The sequence below is a fragment of the Podarcis erhardii genome (genome assembly GCF_964252035.2).
Source record: "Podarcis erhardii genome assembly, chromosome: 9".
Taxonomy (NCBI): domain Eukaryota; kingdom Metazoa; phylum Chordata; class Lepidosauria; order Squamata; family Lacertidae; genus Podarcis; species Podarcis erhardii.
In genome coordinates, this window is record NC_138512.1 from 35,986,497 (window position 1) to 36,013,999 (window position 27,503).

The following is a 27,503-nucleotide window of genomic DNA, read 5'->3' on the forward strand; positions in this document are numbered from 1 at the left end:
ATGTGTAAAGAACATGAGTGGCTATATGAGAGGGCACACATTAAGCAATATAAAATTCTGATTACTTATCAAGGTCTGTAGAGAGGTTCTTTTTTATTTTCAGGAACAAATCTTAGCCCCCTTTTCATCAAAAGGTTCTTAAAGCATCATCACAAATAAAATAAAGATACAATAAAGCTGCAGAGTGACTGGATAAAATTAAAAGCCGGCATTAAACAAGATGAAGCATTAAAAGCCTCTGTAAAAGCCTATACTGCGAAAAGTGACAAGTTCTCAGATCCGATGCACAGCACTGGGAAGCAGACTCAAAAGCCACCACTATAAAGGCTCAGCAGTGGCTCTCAGTCTTATAGATGCTAAGACCACTGAACAATGAAAGAATAGGAAGCTAAATGCAGACAAAAGTGCTACTGCTTTGGATATTCCAGATCAAAAAATAAGCGCTAGTGCCTTGAATTCAGCACACAAACAGTGAAGTTCATATAAAACAAGTGTTGTATGTTTCCTGTGGGTAAAACAAGATATTTAAATTTTAACACACTGAAAATTGGCATTTTTTTTCTGAATTGCATCGTCAAGTGCAACTAGATTCTCACTTTCCAAAACTGGTACCTTTAAAAAAGTTAGCAGCAAACCCTGCTTTGTTGACTGTTCCATCAGAAACAAACTTCATCCACAGGGTATTAGAGGTAGATCTGATGTCTTCAGGTTTATCATAGCCACAAAAATGGCCAATCAAAGGACTGCTTTCACTGGTTCCATCTCGGACTTCTAAGTAATCATAGGCACAGTTGTCATGTCTCTCAATCTGCAAATACAAAGCAATACATGACAGATATTATATCTGGTCCTTTTCCTGCTACTCAATGTAAAACACATTTTTACAAAACCTTACTTTGGGGGTTCAGCATATCATTGAGTTTCACTGTAAACCTGATAATTATGTAGGGTTTTGTTTTGTTTTTCAATTCCAAGGGATTGCAGTATAGCATTGGCCAGTGCAAAAGCACATGAGGTTTTGCAGCAATACACATTTTACAAATGAAGCTAATTTGTAAAATGAAATGAAGGATGTGTACAAATCAAGAGTTAAACTGGTATAAGAGTCAGAGGCGTGGTATGAACTTGAAGCAGATGCACAGCTAAGTCAGGTGAAGGAAAAGAAATGAGTATTGGGGGTCCAGCAATTAAGGAAGGGTTTCGCTCATTTGAATATACTACGGTTGCTTCTGGTTATCTCAAATACTCTGGTGGGTTGAATAACAATCTGAAGCAACACTGGCTACCTAGCAGTACACATATACATACATCAAAGATAGCATAGATCTTTGACCTAGTAATGGACCATGAAACAATGAACATATGATACCGGTCAATGGTCCATCATGCCAGCTTTGTCCTACTTGATAGGCAGTAGCTTTTTAGCCTTTCAAGCAAGAGACTTACTCAACCAACCTGCCTGAGATTCTTTATCTGAAGATGTTGGGAGCTCAACTCATGCCAGTAAACTTGTAAAGTTGGAACCCTAACACTGAGCTATGCACGGAGGGTTCCGGTAGCTCAGTGAAAAAGTTATAACTTTGGCCTCAGCTTTCAGGCCAGATTATTGTCATGAAGTTGGCTGTCTATGCTCTGATCCCTTGAGATTTCCATTCTCTAAGCTCCCATTGTTTTAAACATCTGCTGTGAGGATAACGGATCAAGCTTATATAATAGAAAAATGCAAAAAGGTTATTCCAAACTGGAATGCAAATATCACATACACCAGCTGTAAATCTCAACCCCATGCATAAAGTATTAATGACTAGCCTTATGAAATCCCGTTTGAATACATTACATTTATGTTTCTCTCTCTCTCTCTCTCTCTCTCTCTATATATATATATATATATATTATTGACCCCTAGGAGAGTATTCAAATCATTCTATAAAAAAATATTTTCCTGACCCAAAACATGATATATAGTTCACAACTAGAGTTATAGGCTTATTCAGCAGTACATAGCTTATAGCAGCAAATGACACACAGAGGTATTCTGTAGAAGTGTCAAAAATAAAATTAACAGCTCTAGGATAATGTGTAACAATTTGGCAGGAGGAACACTAATATTTATCTCTGAATAATAGTAACATTCATTTGTTTAATTAAAAAAAGAAAAGATATACATTTAGGAAAGAAATAATAGGCCTATTATTTAATAGATTCCTAATGCAGCCTTGTGGAACAGGATTAGTCATTTGTCAAAAGAAACTATTGTCAGTTTAAAAAAAATTCCAATTTAAATAGCACAGATAGCATAAAATCCCTTTAATCTTCTTGAAATTTATGCAATGGGAAAAGTCTCAGTGAAAGGAAATATTAACTATAGGGGTTACATTATATAGAGAATGTTTTGTTTCTTCATTGGCTTAATGAGGATTCCCTTAAATGTCACTGTCACTTATCCACAGATGGTTTGCTCAGATCAGTTAAAAGGCTTTACCTCAAATGCCTGAAAGGTTAATCCGACATTGTAGTTCTCTGACACTGTTATTTTCCACACACATTCCTTCATTGGTCTGTAGTCATCAGGATAATTAGGAGACTGGATCTGGCCTTCATTCTTGTGTATTTCACCTCCACAAATTGCTGAAGAATACATAAGAATCAGACTGAGCACATTTTCAATTTTTTTATTATTAATACTGAAAAAACTAACCCACACTTCATTGCTTAGGAATGCCTGGGAGAGGTACAATAATAGAAATTAAAACCAAAGGGTCTCACCAAATAAACCAATAACAAGAAGAGATAATACCATAGCAAAAACTGATTTTGGGGGGGGGGGTAAATAAGTAAGGTTTTATAATTTAAAAAAACACACATACACATACAGCAATGTCCATAGCAATAACAGTATCAAAGTCTGTTCAAGCCAATTAACCTCCTATTAAGACCTTACAAATAGCGGGGGAGAGAAGGCAAGCAAAATGCAAGGGAGATAGTGAAAGATACAGGAAATTGAATGCAGATTTCCAAAGAATAGCAAGGAGAGATAAGAAGGCCTTCTTAAACGAGCAATGCAAAGAAATAGAGGAAAACAACAGAATGGGAAAAACCAGAGATCTGTTCAAGAAAATTGGAGATATGAAAGGAACATTTCGTACAAATTACAGATAGGTAGCCGTGTTGGTCTGCCATAGTCAAAACAAAACAAATTCCTTCCAGTAGCACCTTAAAGACCAACTAAGTCAGTTCTTGGTGGGACAAAAAGCTACCAAGAACTGACTTAGTTGGTCTTTAAGGTGCTACTGGAAGGAATTTGTTTTATTTCGTACAAAGATTACCATAATAAAGGACAAAAGTGGTAAGGACCTAACAGAAGCAGAAGACATCAAGAAGAGGTGGCAAGAATACACAGAGGAATTATACCAGAAAGACATGGATGTCTCGTACACCCCAGGCAGTGTGGTTGCTGACCTTGAGCTGACCTTGAGCCAGACATCCTGGAGAGTGAAGTCAAATGGGCCTTAGAAAGCACTGCTAATAACAAGGCCAGTGGAAGTGATAATATTTTAGCTGAACTATTTAAAATTTTAAAAGATGATGCTGTTAAGGTGCTACACTCAATATGCCAGCAAGTTTGGAAAACTTAGCAGTGGCCAGAGGATTGGAGAAGATCAGTCTACATCCCAATCCCAAAGAAGGGCAGCGCCAAAGAATGCTCCAACTACCGCACAATTGCACTCATTTTGCATGCTAGCAAGGTTATGCTTAAAATTCTACAAGGAAGGCTTAAGCAGTATGTGGACCGAGAACTCCCAGAAGTGCAAGCTGGATTTCGAAGGGGCAGAGGAACCAGAGACCAAATTGCAAACATGCGCTGGATTATGGAGAAAGCTAGAGAGTTCCAGAAAAACATCTATTTCTGCTTCATTGACTACGCAAAAGCATTTGACTGTGTCGACCACAGCAAACTATGGCAAGTTCTTAAAGAAATGGGAGTGCCTGATCACCTCATCTGTCTCCTGAGAAATCTCTATGTGGGACAAAAAGCTACAGTTAAAACTGGATATGGAATAACTGATTGGTTCAAAATTGGGAAAGGATGACAAGACTGTCTATTGTCTCCCTGCTTATTTAAATTATATGCTGAATTCATAATGCGAAAGGCTGGATTAGATGAATCCCAAACTGGAATTAAGATTGCCAGAAGAAATATCAACAACCTCAGATATGCAGATGACACAACCTTGATGGCAGAAAGTGAGGAGGAATTAAAGAACATTTTAATGAGGTTGAAAGAGGAGAGCGCAAAATATGGTCTGAAGTTCAACATCAAAAAACCTAAGATCATGGTCACTGGTCCCATCACCTCCTGGCAAATAGAAGGGGAAGAAATGGAGGCAGTGAGAGATTTTACTTTCTTGGGTTCCATGATGACTGCAGATGGTGACAGCAGTCACGAAATTAAAAGACGCCTGCTTCTTGGTAGAAAAGCAATGACAAACTTAGCATCTTAGAAAGCAGAGACATCACCTTGCCGACAAAGGTCCATATAGTTAAAGCTATGGTTTTCCCAGTAGTGATGTATGGAAGTGAGAGCTGGACCATAAAGAAGGCTGATCGCCGAAGAATTGATGCTTTTGAATTATGGTGCTGGAGGAGACTCTTGAGAGTCCCATGGACTGCAAGAAGATCAAACCTATCCATTCTTAGGGAAATCAGCCCTGAGTGCTCACTGGAAGGACAGATGCTGAAGCTGAGGCTCCAATACTTTGGCCACCTCACGAGAAGAGAAGACTCCCTGGAAAAGACCCTGATGTTGGGAAAGATGGAGGGCACAAGGAGAAGGGGTCGACAGAGGAAGAGATGGTTGGACAGTGTTCTCAAAGCTACGAACATGAGTTTGACCAAGCTGCGGGAGGCAGTGGAAGACAGGAGAGACTGGCGTGCTCTGGTCCATGGGGTCACAAAGAGTCGGACATGACTAAACAACTAAACAACAACAAGACTTCTAAAAGCACCCATTAATTAGTACCGGAAACTTATCAAATTTCAAGAGGGAGAGCATTTATAATTGGGACATCACCACAGAATATGCCCTTTTCCTAATTGCCACATAACATATTTCCTTTGGATACAGAACAGTTAGGAGAGCTTCAGCTGCTGTTCTTAGCTCACAGTTGGGATGGCATGGGAAGAGGCACTCCTTCAAATATATAGATCCCAAGTTCTTTTGTAAATCACTACTACCACCTTGAATTTGGCTCAGGAACAGATTGGCAGCCAATGCAATTATTTTGGAATTGGTGTAATATGATACCAGGGAGCTGAACTACTCAGCATTCTTGCTGCTACATTCTGCATTAGCTGCAGCTTCCAAACCAGCTTCAAGGGTAGTCTCAGACAGACCATATAACTATTCCTTGTTCAGGAACAACCACAGCCGGCAAACCAACCAAAGCTGTAAAAGACACTCTTTGCCACTGAGTCTACTTGGGCCTCCAGCAACAATGTTGGATCAGTGAGCAACCTAGCCTCAAACCTGTTATTTCAAAGGGATTGCAACTCCATCCAAGACAATCAATTCCCAGACCTAGGAACCACCAACCTACAGAAACTCTGCCTTGTAAGAATTCAGCATTAAATTGTCGGCCTTTATCCAGCCCATCCAGGGCCTGTGCAGCCTTGGCTAATGTCTTCTAAAAGTTGCATACCGGTAGTTATTTATCTCATTGACATCTGATGGGAGGGTGTTCCACAGAGCGGGTGGGACTACTGAGAAGGTCCTCTGCCTGGTTCCCTGTAACCTCACAGTGAGGGAACCACTAGAAGGCCTTTGGAGCTGGACCACAGCATCTGGGCTGAATGATGGAGTGGAGACGCTCCTTCAGGTACAAATTTGTTGTATTTCTTTTATGTCTGCCCTGATCTGTCTCTGCTGTTTTACTTTGTATTGTAATTTTACCGTTGTTACACACAGTGTGTATAAACTTCAGGTTGGATTGCAGCCATAGGACATGACCCAGCAGCTTCAATGTCTGAACCAAAACCCCACTGATGCCGGGACTTCCCTTTGTCATCTATGAGAGGGAAATGTTTGGCACCCACAATGGGAAATATCTGTGCTTTGCATGGAACATTCCCTTCTCAGAGGAAAGGAAGTCTCTTAGCATGCAGAACTTGGTCAGCTGCCACAGTTTATAGTTGATTAAGAATTGAAAAATGTCATTACTACTGTTCAGAAGAGGCCCAGCCTCCTGAGAGGTTTGGGCACACAAAGAACATTAAAATAAATTAGAGTTTTGCAAGAGAACAATCATATTATCCAACTAGATAAGAAGCACCTGACAGTACTTCAGGATCAGAATTTGGGAATCCTAGACCGCTATAGCTAAAGAAAAAGAATATTGAGGTTCTCGCCTTTCCTTAAAGACTATGTACATACATTAGAGAACTACACCAATATGAAATGATCGAGTAGATCTTAAGCATTCATTATTCATTGTATGCTGCACAAAAGCATGCTTAACTCTCCTGCATTTTTCTCTCCTGGAGGTAGAAAAACGGTTGCAGCAGGGGTGTTGCTAGGTTACAAGTCCCAGATCTTTTTGTGAGAGTCGTAAATGTTTTTGGGTGATGATTCAAGGGGAAATGGAACTGGGTGACTGGATAGAATATTATTTTGGGTAAGCAAATTAACAAATCGTTTTATATGACTTTACCTAGAATTGATTTCAGAGTATTGAATGAGTAATAATGAAGGGAAATTGAATTTATTTGGAGAAAAGTATGTTTAGATATTTGGAGTAAATTAATAGAAAAGGAACTAATTTGAGGGGTGATCTGGGGTGGCATGTAAACCAACTGTATAATTTGTCTGGGGTGATTTGTAAATTAGTTGACTTGCCTTCTGTGACCTATAAATTCCATTTGCAACTATACATAGAAATAAACATATGCAGTTTCTATGCAGGCTGGTGCCCCAAATATCTTAGGTTCCTAGCCAAAATCCCAAAATTCCAGAAGGACAATTAGAGCAGAAAAGCAGTTAAGAAGGGCAAGGATTCAGCAGAACCCACCCACTGTCTTTCCTCTACTCAAACTCACAGCTTCTCAAAGTAGCTTTTGGTAAAAAAATAATGATGAAGATGATGATTTAAAAACCTGTTGCAGGAAGATACATGCAGCCAATTTAACCACTCATTTGATCAAGTTTAAATTATTACAAGCTCATATAGTTTCAAAGGAATAAACTTTAGTAAAATTGATTACAAGAGCAACTCACCTTCGTAAGTGGCTGAAAAACCTTTTCCTACCCAGGTACTGCTGCCACGGAACTCTATCCACATTCTGCTGTCACTGGAGGTAAGGACATCTGGGAGTTTGTCACCACAGAATCTGCCTAAAAGAACAATAAGAAAACACATTTTAAGGTCTCCTTCTCCAGGCCAAATCCTGCAATTTAACATAATTAATGTCAGGGCCAAACTACACTTGATGAAGGCAGATTCCGTGGACAGACGTTCTGCCCCAATTATGTGTAAAGTACAGTTGGAGTTGGGGTACAATTTAAAACCCTGGCTGCTGCTTCCCCTCCTCCCCACAACCTCTCCCCACCTGTTTCACCCCAGTTTATTTCTAGTATCATAGCCCAAATGTGGGGAAAGGGAGTGGGGGGCAGAGGAGCATGCACATGGGGAAGAAGTCACAGCACAGAACGTGGAGAACCACCACTGATTGATTCTATTTGATTAAATGTATTTCTATGCCGGTTTTCAATCAAATGATCTCAAAGCTGCTTATAAACATTAAATAACAATAATATAATAAAACGTTAATAGAACACCGCAGATACAGCATAAATCACCTAAAATAATAAACAGATCACCAATAAAACAACTACAAAACTCTGCCAACGAAATAGCAACTGAAAAATAAAAAAACCTCACAATTACAGCAAAAGTCATATTATATGATTAACAAATCAATACAGCATTTATAATCCATAAAACAATATTAACAGCATGTAAAAAATAGCAACTAAAGAAAATAAACTAAGCACTGTTAAGCTCTTACACACATTTTCAATGCCCCCAGGACTCATAATCTTTCATTCTGTTCAGTTCATTAAAATACACATAATGCCCATTGCTAAGCCAGCTCAGCCTTTGTGGCTGATGAGCAGGGTAAAATTATTTAAATAAATAAATAAACAAACACAGGGTGGGTGGGTGTGCACATGCGTTATGTATAGTTTGGCTTCCTGGTTTCAGTAACAGCTGTGCCAGGGTTAGCCCCTTTAATGCACAGATAGGATTTACAGTCCAAATAATAGACATATATATTATAGTCATTAAGTATTAACAAAAAGTTGCCCTTATTTTTGAAAGTCTTCTATAAACTGGAACACTAGCTAGAAAACAGTAGCAATAACAAACATTTATTCCAGTCTACAACATGCTTTGAGAATGCAATTGTTATTTGGATTTGGTACAGAAGGTCTTTCCTTACTAGGAAGAATTTTTTTGTTTAAGTCTACTAGGTTAGTCACCTTTTCCTTCCTTTTTAAAAATTTTCTGCTTCTTCCTTCTTCCTTTCCTGATACTTTTGTCCCTCCTCCAGCTTCCACTTGTCTTACTCCTCTTTTTAATTTTTGTAGTGACAGCAGAGAAAACTCCTTATCATATGGGCACACAGATCACACCCTACTATGGAAACTCCTGAATAATGTCGGACGTGCGTGTGTTACCATGGGTCATGGGGTGTCAGATATCCTAAGGCAACAACTGATTTCTTAAATGTCCTGTGGGAATTCTAAAATTTATGTATTTAAATCTTGTGTACACCACTTACTGTCACAAATGACCTCGAAGCAGTTTACACATATCAATCAAAACAGTAAAAACAAAATCAGGACAAAGCAGAATGTCCAGAAGAGACATCTGAAAATATTGACATAACATCTTTGTGAAGTAGAAATAATGCAGGTAAATAAGCAGGTGAGAGAGCAGCAAACACTTGAATATAGACCTATTACATATATTATCACCTAGATCTGCTTAAACTTAAAGCTTTCCACTAGGAAATTAAACCTTGCAACTATTTATAAGTGACTTCCGGCTGCAAGAAGCGAACAATCAAAACACAGCAGGGGCATCTGTGTTGCCTGATGAAGAAGGAGTTTCAAAAGCTGGTTGTTCACTACCATGCATGCTTAGACAGTACTCTTCCACTCTGGATTTTTCACTGTTCACTGTTTCAGAGCCAGTGTGGTGTAGTGGTTAAGAGCAGTAGACTCGTAATCTAGTGAACCAGGTTCGCGTCTCCGCTCCTCCACATGCAGCTGCTGGGTGACCTTGGGCTAGTCACGCTTCTTTGAAGTCTCTCAGCCCCACTCACCTCACCGAGTGTTTGTTGTGGGGGAGGAAGGGAAAGGAGAATGTTAGCCGCTTTGAGACTCCTTTGGGTAGTGATAAAGCAGGATATCAAATCCAAACCCTTCTTCACGTTTTGCAGAATTGCTTGCTGTAGTGCATGTTTACTGGGTGTACCCAAAGTGCACCCTGTAATGTGCAAGAGAGATACAACCCTTTCTTCTACCTCAAACTCACCAGCACATACACATGACAAGCCGATGGAACCAGTTATACAGGGCTCCCTAGAGCAGGTAATAATTGAGGGCAGAAGTTATGTTTCTCTCACACTTTGCAACGACGAAAGGCACACAGCTCTCTCATGGCTTGTGGTACAAACATCTCCCAACTAATAAGCTAATTCCAGATCATTTTTTTATTTAGCTACTGTTTCTATGTCCCGGTTATTCAGAATTGATCACAACAGAGGTTTCATACCAAGCAGAGGTGATTTTTTCCAGTAGCCATCTCTTACTTCAATATAGTCATACCAGCAGAGGCTGCTCTTATAGAGGTCCATTGTAGTGAAGTTTAAAACAATCTGAAAAGTGCAAAAGAGAGAAGTACAGTATGTCAGACACGTGGTTTGGTTTCTGCTCTGAACCAGAATAAAGATATTCCTATGCTGACCATAAATGTCAGAAATGTTAACATCTGAATAGTGTCACTATTTCCTCTGATTTTCTATGTAACTAAGATAAACCCTCTATCTAATAAGCATTTAAGGGCTTAGCTCCTTAGGGCCTAGATTCTGAAACTGTGGGGAGGACACTCTGTCCTGACTTGGAATAGCAAACACAAATATTTAGACAAGGAGTGCCTTCCTTGCCCCATCAAGCAAGAGCTCACTATCCCCTAACAGAGAATTTTTAGTGATCCACATTAATTTCCAAGGGTTCCCTGTGTAAATGGTTTATTGGGGTGACAATATCCAGAGCAGTCCTCTCATAATGTCAGTGTTGGGTTGGTGCCTGAATCAACAAATCCTTGCCTGCATCAGCATGCTAAATGAAACTGTGCTCAATGGTGCAGATAGCGTTGGGGTTCAGGGTTCAAATCCAGACCCTACCCAGCCCAAAGCCTCCCCAAATGATCAGCAGGGAGAGGAAGGAAGTTGGTGATGGGGCACCTGGGCCATTTATTGAAGGAGCCGACACGATGACAGTAAATTTATAATGAGGATCCTGAATTTTAAAACTTTTGCTAAACATTGGAATACAAGCTTTAAGCATTACTGTGTACCAGATCTCTGAAGGTGGAGAGCAGGGAACTATAGATATCATGTGGATCTATTCCACCTTCAATTTTAGTGACTAGAGAGGTGCAGAATATACCATCTCATTAGTTACAATCTGATCCATGGGCTTAAACTTAAACTTTATGAAATCAGAGGAGAAGCCTTTGTTATGGAAGAAATAGGGTCAGATGGAGTATGTGATCTGAAATGCAGGATATAGCAGTCTGCGAGACAGCCTTACCCTGCACTGTCCCTACAGTGACATCTCTGCAGAGGAAGGAACTGTTAATTTCTTGACTAAGACCCACCCCCACCCCCACCCCCCGCAGTAATGAGAAGCTGGATCTTTCATCTTGTTAGTCATGATGAACATAACAGATTGCATCCATTAATAACACATATTTTTAGACAGTGAGACCAGAACTGCTAAAATAGCAGTTGGCACAAGAACATTTCACTTTACCACAGAATTCACATACTATGTACTCATTTATAGAGGTACATCCCTACTATGTCCTGACAGCATATGTCGGGCCACTTCAATAGGCAGACGTAACAGCAGCTGCTACTTACTTACCACCTTTAACCAATGAAAAAAAATGAATTTACATTGAGCATCTGGTGTAAGAATTACACAGCAATCAGCACAGAAGACAACCTTTGAAACGCCTTGTGTGGTAAAAAGAAGAAGAAGCTATTTTGCATATGTTCAAATTTTGATAAATAATATGTCAATGATTGGCAAATATGTTTTGTGATGCCAGATGAACTGAATGTAATGAATCCAGTCTGAATCATTTCAAGCAGGTGGGGGAGGCTTGAAACATTAGGAAGCAATAGAAGCTTCCCATTACAAATTAGAGGAGAATTTTAAATAGCAAACACTTCTGAAAACACATGACATTAACCGAACGAATGATTCAGGAACTGCTGCTTCAACTGACCACAGCCTAAAGCAGCACAGTCAAATAAGCTTTGCCAGTAGTTTGACTAGAGCAGTTTTGCTTTAACACTGGACAGATCAGATTTTGAGCATTTTCTGTAAAAGAACCATTTGCTACTGTGCAGTAAATCCAATTTCATACTGCAACTGTATACTCTCCTTCGGCAGCTACTTTGCCAGCTGTACATGTTTTCTGTATCTGTGTGAGAATCTATCCTTTCCTCAAGTTGACTGCTATGTGGACAAGGAGCCTAAAATATAATTAACTGGTTTCTTACTGCACTTCAGATATACACACAGAACTCAATTAAGTAGCATTGTATCGAACTTTTGCGAACATTTTGATTTTAGACTGGAAACCCTTGCAACAATGGAAATAAGCTTATACACATTTGAAATGGTCACAAAATATGCATTGTGGGTTTGTAACGGTTACCTAAACAAAACTGTAGGGAAGAAAAGTTACACTGAGAGCCAGTTACTACATTATTGCTCTCTTGCTGAGGGAGTTTGAGGGAATCAAGTTCCCTGCTTCATTCAGCTTCTCTGCAAAATCCTTATCCTCCTTTTAACATTCCCTTGACTCCCTTGTCATCCAAGGGATGACAAGACAAGTTTCCTGCTACAGAGACGTTTCTGTTGGTCATGTTTTTAGCAATGTGTTGCTCAAGCCCAACAGTTTAGGTGCCTGTGGCTACAACTGTGTCAGTGGGCATCTTTTCCTAATCTCCCACCTCCCTAATTTTGTTCATGAGTAGACCGATATTCATGTGCTTTATTCCCAAGACCTTTTCTCTAGGCCTAGAATCCAAATGTTGAAGGAAATAAGTGGGCTGAGATCCAGTTCAGCCCATTTATTAAGCTGAAATAAGTAGGATTTAAGTAGTCAGCTCTGAGCAGGATTGTCAGCCTCTGCCACAATCCAACAGTGAGTTAAGCATGTTCAAGCCCATTGGAATCAATAGATTTTAGCATGCTGAGCATTTTGTTGGGCTGCTGACACGACACTTTCACTAAAAACTGATATACTTGGAAAATGTTTGTTTAATCCTCTCGTGAACATAAAGCCGTAGAAATTCTGAGTCATAGTTATTTTTATTGTAAGCAGGAAATATGCAATGATGGCTTATGTGCCAGGCTTCAGTCTTTGAGTGTAGAACTAATTATTTCAGAACCTATATTCTGGTGTTCCTAAATCAGCAATACTGACTTCGCTTCCTTTAAATGTAAGCACCAATACATAGTAGCCTAAATTACTTCAACTGAAGGAAACACATTATAGCATTCATATTTGTTATATTTCAAGACTTATTTCAAACTACAGCAAGTCTGCAACTAATGCAAGGCTTACATTCCAGGGATCACACCTAAAGTCAAAACTGCGTACAGTATTGTCAAACACACTGGGTGCAATGGTGGGTAGGATATGCTTATTTCCTGGACATCCATCCCCTTTCCATCCCCCCCTTTTTAAAAAAATGTGAAGCACGTAAAGCTGAATACGTAGAAGTTAAATGCATTTAAGTTGCAGGCTTATTGTACTATGCTGCTCTGAGATTGTAAAAGTCAGACAAGTTCAGCGAAACACTATTTGTGACATAAGGCAAGCTGGCAAAGTAATGTGGTCACTCCAAAAAGAGAAATAAATGAAGATGTAGTATAATGGGCACAATATACTGAAATCTTCAGTTACAAATGTTCTGTTTTTCTTATGGCAACATTACATTAATTGTGGTCTACGAAAAAACATTTAACTTCAATTTGCAATTCAGCAGACACAGAAGAAGAACTGGAGACAAGGCAGATCAACAGTTCAAGAGGACAGGATGGCTGCAAGTCTCCAGAGATAAACAATCAATGAACATTTGTCAGCACAACTGAGAAATTAATGGTAACGTAAGCAAATTCAGTAGTAGCACTGCTGTCTCATGCAGAATAATGAATCACACATTTTCACTGCTGGAACAGGAAAGCCCACAATACATTATGGAAAGGGAAAATGAAACATAATATATATTCAGAACCATTTTAGCAAAACCGTGCTTAGAAAAACTGAGAAAATTTAAAGTAAAGCAAATTATTTATATAAAAATGACAGTGAAATATGCCGTTTGGCAATTACTATACTTTCAAAGAGAAGAACACAACCTTCGAAAAATATGCAGGCAGGCTATTTTATTCTGTTTAACAAATTACAGAATATACTGTATATTGATGAGTTCAAGAGTGGGTTGCTGCAATGCAACTCTATGTGGGGATTCCGTTGCGCTCGCGAAGCTGCACTTAGTGCAGGATGCTGCAGCATAGTTGATGGCAGACACACTCCCCTGCCAGCATACACTTCAGCTCAGAGATCTGTACTGGCTGCTGATTTCTTATCAGGTCTTGGGACTAGTTTACTTGCAGGATTGCCTTATGACCCTGCTCCATGCCCTCAAGTACTTTTTTTACTTGGAATGTGTCCTTGAACAGAAATCAATCTTTGTGCTTGCCTGGACAGAGTGAACATGTGAGGGAAATCTCTGGCTTTTCCTGGTAAAATGTAGCCAACTATACAAAGGTAAGAATTGCATCCATTGCTCCACACACCTTTGCCTCTAGCCCCAGTGGCAGAACGAGCCGATTGGGTGCCTAGGGCGGCATGGGTCCCTGTGCCCGGGGGCGGGGTGTGCAGGGGCAGGACACTCTGTGGGACCTCTGAGGAGTCTGCCTGTCTCCTCCCACTCAGCCGCCCTACAGCTGAGGGGGAGGGAGCGGGCAGACCGTTTGGGGCAGCGCGGAACCTGCAGGCACCCAAGCCACCACGTCACTCCCAGGATAGATGCGTGACTCGGGCGTGCTGCAGCCCTAATACAGTGAGTGCTGCCTGGCATTTTGTCACCACCTCAGTGGTGACACCCGGGTCAGACCGCCCCCACCGCACCCCCTCCCTCCGCCCCGTCTAGCCCCACCCACTGCCATCATGCACTCTCTCCACCACCACCGCAGGATAACTGTGAGGGAGTGCAGCTCTCAATCTGAAAAAGATTCCCTGCCCCTGTTAGACTGAATAGAAGGAACAGCCAGAATATGCTCATGATTATCTCTCATCCCATGAGATGTTAAAACCGTCACCCCAGGAACCAATTTGGATGGGCTTTCCCAGTATGAAAGCCTGGAAGATTAGGACCAGGCACTCAGATGGGGCTTCAGACAAAAATGGATCTGAACTGCTAACTAAAGCCAAAGTTGAATAAATTGACTAATGTACAGTTCAAAGGCTTTGTCTCATTAACCACTCTTAAAACCACACACTTGTTGCAGAGGAGTTTTAAACCAAAGCATTTTCACTTTGTGGTTGTATCTGTGTAGAACTGGGCTGAGTTGGGCTGCGAGAGAGTGGATTTGCAGCATTTTCGTTGCCTTTGGTTTCCTGGTTTTATCTTTTATTTTTAAATTGTTTTCATCCCTTCTTCATGGAAAGCTGCCCAGAGAGCAACATGTTACGGGGCATTAGACAAATGTCATGAATGAGTGAATAAATAAATAAATATGAAGCTTAAAAATAAAATAAAAAACCCCACAAGATCAGGAGAAACATGAACAAACAAACAAAAATATTTGGTTTGAACAAAGCGCCAACCCTTGGGAATAATTGCAAAGTACCTTCTCTCCAGGCGTCACTGAAATTCTCCATATGCAGTGTGTATACGAAGGGTAGCCATTTGGAAACCCGGGAGAGGAGAAGTTGCCTGTAGACTCTTGCAGTGTTTCTCCACACGCTGAAAGAAATTAGATATTATAGCAGCTGAGGGTTGCCTGACAAAGTGCAAAGAAATTGTGTTTCTTCTTTACTGTGAATAATTAACAGCAGAGGTGGGAGATGCTTTATACAAACCAACATTTTTGAAACAATCTGACAAGGACATTTTGTCCTGTCCAAAATATTATTTCCATGTCCTTTCCCCCTACTTTAAATCAAAATAAAAAAATTACAGCATGCCTTTAAATGTCACTGCTGGCCATCAGGCAAGTAAATAGTAAAAACAACCTTATGTTTCCACACAACAGAAAAATAAGTGGAACAATTGTCATGGTGCTGAACACTAACCAGAATTGTTCATGTATTTTATATGTTAGATGAGGATATATTCATATTAAACTAAAAATTATTTTTAAAATATGTGCATAAATTTCTTGTAACAATACTGATAATAAAGCATAGCAAATATAACAACCAATGACATTTATTTTATTGCTATACCTTATTCTTTTACTCTATTTCCTACTTAGCTGTCTATCATACTGTTTCAGGGCAGAACGGGGTTCTGACTAATTTTTTCCTTCCCAGTGAATTTCAGTAGAAACTAAAGTATTTATCTGCTATCAAATTTCATTCACTTTTCACTCCAGCTTATCTGCCATTTAACCTTATAACTTTAAATCAACAACTTGTTTCTCCTGTTGATTTGGTAGCATGGGCTGAAGGACAGCTCTTTGAAGCTTGTTACCTTGCTATTAGTAAGATCAGATTTTGCTAAAATACTCTGTCACATCCATTTTGAGGGCATTAAAATGCCACCTGCTACTCATTGAGGACTACAAGCATCATCATTTATCCATATTTTGTAATATGATGCAGCAATCTGTGATGGCTGAATTGGTGGTGGTAACAACAACAACAACAACAACAACAACATTTGTGCACTACCTAGTGTCCCACATTGTACATCTGGCACACTGTTTAGAACTTACTGTATTTTTCTGTGTATAACAGGCCCCCGTGTATAAGATGCCCACTATTTTGGGGGACTCGAAATTAAGAAAATAGGGGGAGATTGCCCAGAGTTGTTGAGCTTTTTTGGAGGGGGGAAATCACTCACACGTCTGGCTAACACTGCCAATATCACATGTAGCAGAAGCCGAAAATCATCTGGCCAATTACCGCAACAACAGCCAGTCAACTACAGCCCTCGCTGCAGCCACCAATCACCCAAAAAAACACAGATGACAATCTCCTACTCGAAGCTGCGACCAATCACCCATCCCTCCCCACTCAGAACTACCCATGTATAAAACGACCCCAATTTTTTAGATCTCCTTTCCTTAAAAGCACACATTCATAAATTCAGGGTTCTGCACTGGAAAAATCTCTGACTAATGCAAGAACACTTAACAAAACTGTGAGTTTAGACCTGCAGACGAGAGAAAGCTGCGTACAAACTTGCTACTGTTTGGTGTAAAGTTATTCAATTTCCCCTGTAATGTCACCTCAGGACAATTCTGACCATATAAAACCCAAGATGTAATGTTTGCTGAAGATGCCAAAATGGACTTTGAAGTTATGGAAAATTCTAAGACCTCTGTCTGGTATATTAAAATTAAATCTGACCACAAAGGGCTGGGTATCTGTGTGAATAAACCTCCTCACCCCACCTCCTGGTAAGATATGTATTTACTCAGCCTCGGTTTTTGAACTATGCTCGCAGTATATCTGACTGGTAAACTATTTTAGCAGGCAAAAAAAATGGTTGTCTTTGTTTATGAGGACTGTAGATACCTCTATTCACTTAAGAATGTTCTATAAGATCAGTCAGATGATTTCAAAATTAGATGGTTGCTGGCTAATGTAGACAACTCCATTCCTATAAGATAGTTTTATATGCACTAAGAGCAAAAAAGTTACAGGCTACTTTTTTGACCCAAAGCATAGTTGACTGTCAAGGAGATTTTTTTAAAAAAAATCTAAATAATTTGGGGAACTTAACTATTTCAAATTTTGACAACTTGCATATCTGATGTTTAACTTACTCTTGGATTGCCTCATTTGTTTTTGTGAGTTATGCTGCAATCGCCATTGGCTACAAACAGAAATCTGTCTGTCTGAACATCAGATCAACAGTAAATGACAGTGTAAGAGCTGCCAGCTGGCAAGATTACAAGTGTAATCAAAAGTCAAATTAAATATAAATGATTTGCAGAATCTTTAAACATATGGGAGGGGGGAAACCCACAAGATTTTGTTTAAAGACAGACACTAATGTTCAATAATGCTAAATCTTATTTAAGGTTGAATGAGGCAGTACATGAAAACATGGGACTTAAAGTATATGTTGAGGAATAAAGACAAGCCCTGGCTTAGCCTAAAACCTTTTCCTCTCTGTCTCTCCACAAAGTACACATCACATGACATTTAATCAAAGTATAGCTACGTATTCAATAATGTATTCAGTACCACATCAAATGACCACACCAGTTTATTTTTAACACCGCAATTGTTGGTAACTCCACTAAACTGCAGAGATTAATATATTGGGGGAGGAATACCATGTAGCACTATGAAGATTGTTCCATCAGCAAAAGCACTTATGCTTGCCAAAGGGAACAATCTCTCCCCTCTGCCCTCACAGGGAACAGATCTGGGGTTCTCCCAGCCCCCCAGAGCTGATGGAGCACAGGAAGGGAAAGGAAAGTTTCAGGGCCTGAGATTTTCTGTCAAAGCACTGGGAAACTTCCCAACCCAGGCGTCCATTAACATATGGAAATATTTTTCTTATAGCAATCCCTTTGCCTACATTTCCTTCATTTCTTTAGCTTAAAGCCATGTCAAAAAAGGGGGCATTCACCCCAGTTATTCCAAGTGTTCAGTGCAAATGTCCTATTGGCATTAATTGGATTAATTCAAGAAGACCTGCACCACCCCACAATCCCTGTCATTTGTAGCTAACTGATCTAAAACATAGCCTGCTCAGAAAAGACCATAATGCCATTTGTCACAAATTAAATGCTACCCTTGACAAATTTCTTATTCTGCTTTTGGTTAGGCAACACTTTGGTTGTCCTAGTTGAAAGGTGAAATTCATTACAGTGGGTCTGTAGTTCCTAATGTTATTAGTTAAAATTCCAACACATGAGAATTCGAAGGATTTCAGTTCATTTGGTACTGCCAAAATTTGCAACATACACATTATTTGTAAGCTTATAAAATGGCTTGCTGTTAACAAACTTTAATTATATGTTACAACCTGTTAATAATAGGTTTCATTATGCTGAAGTTAGTCCTTAGAAAATGTGAATAAGGCACTGTAGCCTCTTTGGTATTTTTTAATTTACATTTCTTTTTAAATATATTGAAGGGGGTTACAGTGCCTTATTTATTCACAATTCCTAACGACTAACTTCAGCATTTTTCATGCCACAAAAACCTTATTACTTACTTACATACAGACAGACAGACACAGACATACACACACACACACACACACAGAGAGAGAGAGAGAGAGAGAGAGAGAGAGAGAGAGAGAGATATTAAGAAATTTTATGAAGTTTAACACAGCTTTATATTGCCTGTATTGCCTGGTTAGATGCCAGTTCTTCTACCATGAGTTGTTTCTTAGGCATGCTTATATCACACATATGCCTTGTGAATTGTTTATAATAATTATCAGAACTACTGAGTGGTGCAAAGAAAAAAATGCTCCTGAAGGGGAAAAAATACATAGCTGAAGCTGGGGGATGCCTATCTTCTTTCTTCCCTCTGTAATTGGCTCCTCTGAAACAGACAAGAACTAGCAGGTGTGAGAGATTAGCATCACACAAGACATGCTCTGTGTTGCAGAGGCAAGGGCTGTGGGCAGGAAAGAGAAGTTATACATGGACAAGGGTGAATAGGGACCAATCACATTTTTAGGAGGGAAGATTGTGATGCAGTTAAGGCTTCGTGGATCTAGGACAGGCATAGGCAAACTTGGCCCTCCAGATGTTTTGGGGCTACAACTCCCATCATTCCTAGCTAACAGGACCCGTGGTCAGGGATGATGGGTGTTGTAGTCCCAAAACATCTGGACGGCCGAGTTTGCCTATGCCTGATCTAGGAACTAGTTAACTGATCTGCCAGAGAGGGAGAGTGGCCAAAGAAATAAAGTTTCGGACCAAGTGACCAAGGTACTATCAAGACTCTCTGCAGCAAGAGGTCCAGACCAAGCATGATGGTTATTGTATAAAGAATTCCTGTACAAAGAGCTGTTCGGTGCAATTGTTTTGCAGGGCATCTGGATTCCGCTGCTGAGTTATGTTAAACAAACCCATCATTCATCTAAACATAGCTCCAGGCTTAAAGTACCATATCTTAAATAAGAACTGAGAGAACGAATCATGTTTTTTCCCACTCCTTATCCAGCAAGTGAACAGCTACAGTAGGCAAGCACAGAAATGCCATATGAGTCAGTAAATTCAGATTCAGGCCATTCATACCTTAGTGCCTAATGTCCCAGAGCTACCACACTTTAAAATGCTTACGATCTCAGCTTTCAAATATGCATTAACTGCCTGAATGAAAACCGATTAGAAACAGATTATTCAAAACTATCCGTTAGTGCTCATGAATTCTGCAGGAAAGCATGCTTTATTGGGCATATGTTTTATGGTGCGGTACCTGGACATCTGTACAGCTTTCTTGCTTGTGCAATATCTCCTTTACTTAATCTTGTGCGCTGACCAATGGCTGGTCGTATTCCATTATCATCACGGGAAGGAAGGATGGTGTCCAGAAACATGCCCCTAAAAAAATTAAAAAAAACAAGAAACCCAATCAGGTTTCATATCAAACTAAGCTATCAAAATCTAACTTTTGCTTATGTATATTGCAATGTTCTTGGCCAAATTAGATCTTTAAAAATATAATAAATAAATAGCAGGCATAATGGAAAATTTGAGAGTGGCTTGTTTGATTAAATTGGTTTGTTGTTGACAACCATGCAACAACAGTTTGGGAAACTGTTCTGCTCAAGTCCCTGTTCCTTAGCAAACTGTCAACAATTCTGAACATCAATTGATATTGTGCAATGAAATTAAATTAATATCAAGAGCAACATATCCCACACTAAACTGTTAGTTTTCATATAATTAGTACAATGAAATCTGCTTCAAATGCTGCTTTTGCTTTTGAGGAACCATAATCATTTTCTTCTTGTTCCCAATCATTTCCACAACTGCTTGAATATATGCAAGGTAGATTATGCTCATAGACTGCTTCGATCAGGTGCTGTTCACCATGCTAGCATACTTTATTCTAAGCATTTATTTGTCAATGCAATCTTTGAAAAGGGTCATAGGTCTATCAGAAAACTCTTACTTTTATAATCATAGTCAACGGTAGATGCAATCTTTTGAACTGTGGTGGAATTTATTATGGGGGAAAATCAATAAATAAAAAGCCTGCCTGTCTATGTGGGGGGGGGGGGACCACATTCAAAAGACATGCATAGAAGAACAAAATCGGATTGATTCATCCTGTTACCAAGCACCATGAGTGCTTTCTGAAGGTTTCATTTTCCACCACAGTAATCTAAAAATGATCAAATTAGTGTCACTCACAATTAAGAAAAGATCTAATCTCTACGAGTAACAGAATTTCTAATATATAATGGCTGGGAACATTCCGCATTGTTCCTGTTACTGGCAAAATGTTTTATATAGTAGCCTGGAATAACCTTTTTTCACCTTGGCACCTTTACCCCTTGTGTTCTGAGAAGGTTTATTCTATTTTGCTCCCTCCTAGTGACAAAATAAGACTTGTTCCCTTGCTATGATCTAGCAACCTAGCCCAGGAAGTTGCCCATTGTCTACTATGAACAAGAAAACTCTGAGAGCAAGGAAGCAGGGGTTTTCTTTCTTTTTATTTTAAAGTGGGGATTACTGTAAGACAAGTGTGAGAAAAGTCTATCAATGATCATTATGAGAACATACTTATAAAATAATCAGACATATCTAAGAGAACCATTTTCACAACTATTAGCTTCAGGAGCTACAACATGATAAACCTCTTTGGTCAATTGCCTGAATCAAAACTACTACATCTATAAAATATATACACAAAGAAGAATAGAATTAAAAGTCAAAAGGTATAACCTGAGACTCCAACCTTGAGAAGGTGTTCCTGGCATAGTGCATAATGCTATCAAAATCATATGGCTCCCCCAGAGAATTCACTTCTCCAGGCTCCATCTTCAAAAAGTTGTACTCCTGACCTATAATTCATAAGCAAGATCTCATGTAAGCCTTTCCTAAAAAGAAAGAGAAAAACAGAAGAAAACAGAAGTCCCAGCCCTTCTACTTACATACAGTACTGCTGTGCATTCACCTCTGAAAATGCATGAGTGAATATATCCACTTTGGAGATATTTAGACCTCCTCAGAATTCGAGACAACCCAAAGTGGTCTGAGATGGAATGGGCTGATCTTGAGACTTTAGAACCACCTCAGGACTTTTGTAGGATGTTTTATTTTTCTGGCCCAGTACAATGCATTTTAGTATCTCCTGAAGCACATCCAGCCTCTCTATAACTGGACACATTAGGCAGAGAGAAAGGGAGGCAGGAGAGGAGGGGCACATCAAGTTTTACCCTCTATCCTAACTTTTCCTCTATCCATTTGTTTGGAGCACTGAATGGTGTTTCTGGGCAACCTTGACCAATTCCTGCCACAACACTGGGATCCAAAGGTGAGTTTTCACATCTTACAACTATTGCACAGTACTGGTGGTATAGTGTTTTTTAAGGTTTTGATGCTATGCCCCTCAGGAACAAATATTACATTTATATGTCAGACTCTCAGGTATCACCTGTTCATAACCTGGCAAGTTCGCCTTAGCCATTCCTCATTCAGTCAGAGAAACTCAATACTGATGAAGCCAAACGTTTCTGCACAACTATCAACAGCTTTTTGATTCATTCTTAATGCAATCATTCTTAAATATCATTTTTTCCTCATGAATCAAATTATTCTTTTAACAGTCCTATGAAACCCCATCTTACTGTGCTATGTGCTATGCTGAATAGGAAGAAAGCCAAATGGAGACAAATATTCTGGGACTACTTTCTGTCCTTATCTGACTCATTCATTATATATTCTTAATGTCATGTTTGCTACTCTGACTGTTGCTGTGGGAACATAAAAATCAAGGTTTTTTGATGTTGTTAACATAATGTGGAACTGATTTTGTAACCCATTCCTACACTCATTATTATTTATTATCTACAGCATATTTTTAATTTTTAAAGGGCTTTATCATATTCATTGGAGCCTTGTACTACCATGTATGAACATAATTTCAACCATCACATAGTTTCTCCTCACAACCAACCCTTTTCCATATTCTACTGGCTGCTCCTATTCTTCATTTCCAAATATAGAGACATTTCTCTCTATGCACCCAGGACATTCAAATAGTTTCTTAAAGGGTTTAAAGATGTGGTTCACTCACTCAAGTGTTAGAGACAAATAAATCATCTGCAAAGATGCCTAGGGGCACATACCTTCAATATAACCAATTAACAACAACAACAGCTTTTTCAAACAAGGGTAAACTGCCAAGCAGGCAGCTTGAGGCTATGGAGACTGCATAAGCTATCAATTGCTTTTACTAAGTATTCACTGTATTAACACAAAGTACCTTGCATAATACGGACGCAGGTGGCGCTGTTGGGATGCGGGTGGCACTGTGGGTTAAACCACAGAGCCTAGGACTTGCCGATCAGAAGGTCGGCAGTTCAAATCCCCACAACAGGGTGAGCTCCTGTTGCTCGGTCCCTGCTCCTGCCAACCTAGCAGTTCGAAAGCACATCAAAGTGCAACTAGATAAATAGGTACTGCTCCGGCAAGAAGGTAAATGGCATTTCCGTGTGCTGCTCTGGTTTTGCCAGAAGTGGCTTACTCATGCTGGCCACATGACCCAGAAAAACTCTCTGCGGACAAATGTCAGCTCCCTCAGCCAGTAAAGCGATATGAGCGCTGCAACCCCAGAGTTGTTCGCGACTGGACTTAACTGCCTGGGGTCCTTTACCTTTACCTTGCATAACGCAAATGTCTCATATAAACACCCACTCTGATCAGCACAGCTGAATTTTGCTGTTTTAGCACTATCCAGTTAAACCGATGTGCAAGAACCTCAAGAGCCGCAAGCAAATAAAATGGAGCAGCATTTTAAAATATAAGACACCACACTAAAATATAAGAAAGCACACTAAAATGGTCTCACCTGGCTGAATGTTTTCTCTGATGATGGTTACATGATCATCTCTGTCTGGTCTTGTGTGTTCATGCCAAAATCCTATCACATGTCCCAGCTCATGAACAACAATTCCAAATTTATCACAGTTCTTGCCAATAGAAATTGCCTGAGGGCCATTACCCCTTCGGCCTACATAAGAACAGCACCTGTAATTTAGAAGAAGAACACGGGTGAAAACTTATGTGAATATTGCTCGTTGCCAAAAAGGTGCTGCAATTTGCATTTTAATCTTCTGAAAATCATTAGTTTTTCTGTGGTTTGTCAAGATTAAACTTTGGCTCTCTGTCTTTTTTATATAAAAAAGTAAACGTTTAATTGTACAATTTTCTTCTTGGAGATAGGGGTGGAGGTATAAGAAGCATTTGTTTTTACAGCATGAACACTTAAAATCATATGGTCCTTGAGGAGGTCAGCCAAAATTAATTCAATCACCAACAAAAGTAAAAGACTCACAAAGGAAAGCATTTCTGAGGAAAAAATGGTGCAACGTCACTTCCCCCTCAAATTCTTTATCAGTTTAATGTGGGGCTGCAGATACATTTAAATATTTTTAACACCTAGTGATTTGAAAGTCATTAAATATGCTTTCAAGTTGTGGAGTATTCCAAACTGTGATATAAAACATATTTATAAAAAGAAAGCCATTAATTATTATTTTTTCTAGTCAGTTCTAACACAAACCAGACATGATGACAGGAGATTCTGGTGTCACTTAAAAGCTTTAATAGTAGCTACCATTGATGGTAGCCTGAATAATTTTTTTGTCTCTGTGGCACTCTGGGAGAGGGGCTAATCATTTCTTCCTGTGCCAATTCACCAACTTAAATTCCTCTTGAATTTCCAGGTATCATATATGATGTTTAGATGCACCTTTTGCCAAATATCTTTTTTTAAAGAATAAAGGCCCTGGGAATTCTGGATGGTAGTCGATTTAGCCAATTTCCCCCCCCTTTACTTATGTTTTGTATACCACTTGATAAAACCTCTAAGCAATTTAGGAGCACAGTGACATGACTAATGAGACTGAAACAATTATTTACCACAGAGGATATAAGGAGGGTTGTATCCAATTAAGTCCAACTCAGAGTAAACCCACTGATAATGGATTTGTGACTTATGACTCACTCGTTCATTGATTTCAGTGGATCTGCTACGAATGTGACTCAGCAGAATACAACTTTTAAAGCAATGGACTTCATCTGTCAATTTGGAACACACTAATGGGTGATGACCTACAACAGCAACAATACAAACAAATATTACAAAATTAAGAAATGTGTCCCCAAATACATGTTGAGGTTGAAGGGTGGGAAGTCCTAATCCCCTGATCTTTGCTGCTGGAGGGGTTTAGGATATGGCAGAGGTGGTCATCTGCCAACATCTGCTGGTTGTGGGTGCTCCGGAGGCCCCCACGGAAAGTGTTGCCATCATGAAACTACAGACCATTGTGTTCCCACCAGTGGCATAAACCACAGGGCCTTGAACTGGTGGAAGGCAGAACAAAGCTGCCCATGGATCTACTAGATCCAAAACTGATCCCTCCTGCTGAGAGTGACGCAATTCAGAACCCTCATCCGAAGAAGAAGAAGAAGAAGAAGAAGAAGAAGAAGAAGAAGAAGAAGGGACCACATCATCTGTTTGGCCACTGCAAGCACAGGGCTTGCTCAAGTTTGGACTCAGTTAAAAAGAATAGCAGTCCCATGGAATAACTTTGGGCCCCAGGAAGTCAATGCCCATACCACATTCTCTGAACTCTGCATTGTACAGGACAATCTTACAGTGGTTGAGCTGCTGGTCTGTAGCCTCCTAGTTCACACTCCCCGATTTTCTTTGCTTCTGAACTCCTCCGCAATAAAATCACAACGCTTAAGTATCTACACACGTATTGTTCCCTTAAATTCTTCCCTCAAGGGTTCTCCTGACTGGGAATCATATTGATGTGGCAATGCTCACAGAAATGATGAATGACAACCTTCTATATTGGCTTGGAGCAAACTAATCCTAAACATCACAGAAACAAAACTTCGAACATGAGCAAAGATGTGATAGCCGGATTATGTGGCAAAAAGATTCCATTAGAATCACACTTTGGATAAAATGTTCTGAAAGAGGATACTAGTTCACATGATTTTTGAAAGATGCCTACCTAGGAAATGCCCTTGCCTGAGCTCACCTCCACCACACTACAAACTGCTATGGAATATAATTTTGTCTAAAATATGATGATTCAGTCAATTTAAAGTCCTCTTGGTGTCAATGGACCTTTTTTAAAAAATACAGTTTGACTCACAGCTTAAATTGAATGAATTAAATACATATATTATGTGTTTATATAATTTATTATGCAAGCAGGATCCTTTATGTATAAACTGAATATTTTTAGCCCAGAGTAGGCATAGGTCTGCATAAAAACAAGCTTTATGAAAACCCACTTTGCAAAACAATACTCTTTTAAAGCTAATGGGTTAGTGAAATAGAGCTCTCTGTTTAAGACAGGGGATTTAAATCCTCTGAAGATAGTAACTTATGATCAGCTTCTGACCCATTTCAGCAATCCACTGCTTTTTAAGGTCATGTACGTCATGTTGGAGTAGGGGGAGGTGTAAAGTATTTTAGTGATAAGCACCACATCTTAGGAAAATTATTTTTCCTTTTTCCTTTTTTTTTCCTTTTTGAAAAACAAAAGTTAATCATTCTAAGTCTGTGCTACATATAATCTCTTCTTCCCATCTGTTCAGCCCCAATATCCCCACCTGCTCCCCCACAAGTGTTTTGCTGCTCTCTGTAGATCACCAATGAATACATTTGTTACCTTCTAATAGCCCTGTAGATCCTAATTCATAAAAAGCTAGTTAACCTGCAACCTTGGCGTTATTAGCACCATACTCTAACCAACTGAGCTGTCCAGGCAGGAGAAAACAAGTAAGAGTAGGGCTGGGAAAGACTCGTTGCTTGAAACCACAGAGAGACGCTTCTAGCTAGTGTAGCCAACGCTGAGCTGGATAGATCAATGGTCTAACTCAGTATAAGGCAGCTTGCTATGTACATATGCAGTTACATTACTGAAAAAGAACTAAATATTAGAATACAGTGGTACCTCAGGTTAAGAACTTAATTTGGTTCGTTCTTAACCTGAAACTGTTCTTAACCTGAGGTACCACTTTAGCTAATGGGGCCTCCCGCTGCCGCCGTGTCGCTGCCGCATGACTTCTGTTCTCATCCTGAGGTAAAGTTCTTAACCCAAAGTACTATTTCTGGGTTAGCGGAGTCTGTAACCTGAAGCGTCTGTAACCTGAAGCGTCTGTAACCCGAGTCACCACTGTATTTTCAAAATCAGCTGTCCACAGCAGTTTCTTAACGCTCATCACACTTAGTGCATTTTAGGAGTTTCATGCCGATAACACTGGGCAACAATTTTTTACCTTTTGAATGTTGTCTAGATTTCTACAATTGATTTAGGGTATTTTTGCACTGCTGAATCAGGAAATGGCATCCATTTCTCTCCATCAGGTCAGGTTTTTGTGCTATGTTGATTTGTAAAAAATCAGATCTTGTGACAAAATCGATTACATTTTTGTGGCATTATCAGCTGATTTTTGTCAACACATATCCTAAATATGTTTTTAAGAGAAAAAAATGTTTTTCCAACAACATATATTGATTACCTGATAGAAACATCGATTACTGTAAACTGAATGGTGGGCATTGATAAAGGTAAGTACACGTAAATTGCATGTTGCTTCACCATTTTTCAAACTTCAGGGCTTGAACTTCCGTTTCTTGGAACTCCTGGAATGCTCAGCAGCAGGGAGGTCTCTCTTCAGAGTCCAACAGTAGTCAGCCATCATGACTGCATCCCAGCGCCCCGGATACCTG

The 27,503-nt window shown here is 39.6% G+C and overlaps 1 protein-coding gene across 4 annotated transcripts in view; it reads right to left on the reverse strand.

Annotated features, from left to right (window-relative positions):
- Positions 1–27,503, reverse strand: part of TLL1 (tolloid like 1) — a 137,532-nt gene that overhangs the window by 23,539 nt on the left and 86,490 nt on the right. For 3 of the 4 annotated variants that reach the window (XM_081875266.1, XM_081875269.1, XM_081875267.1), the window contains 8 exons: positions 23,595–23,773; positions 21,480–21,585; positions 19,992–20,116; positions 15,224–15,339; positions 9,837–9,939; positions 7,271–7,387; positions 2,483–2,628; positions 613–808 (listed from right to left, as the gene is read on the reverse strand). In XM_081875266.1, the coding sequence (XP_081731392.1) occupies positions 613–808; positions 2,483–2,628; positions 7,271–7,387; positions 9,837–9,939; positions 15,224–15,339; positions 19,992–20,116; positions 21,480–21,585; positions 23,595–23,773 (1,088 nt within the window). Of the gene's footprint in view, positions 1–612; positions 809–2,482; positions 2,629–7,270; positions 7,388–9,836; positions 9,940–15,223; positions 15,340–19,991; positions 20,117–21,466; positions 21,586–23,594; positions 23,774–27,503 lie in introns of those variants that run through there. The other variant, XM_081875268.1, reaches the window with a different exon arrangement.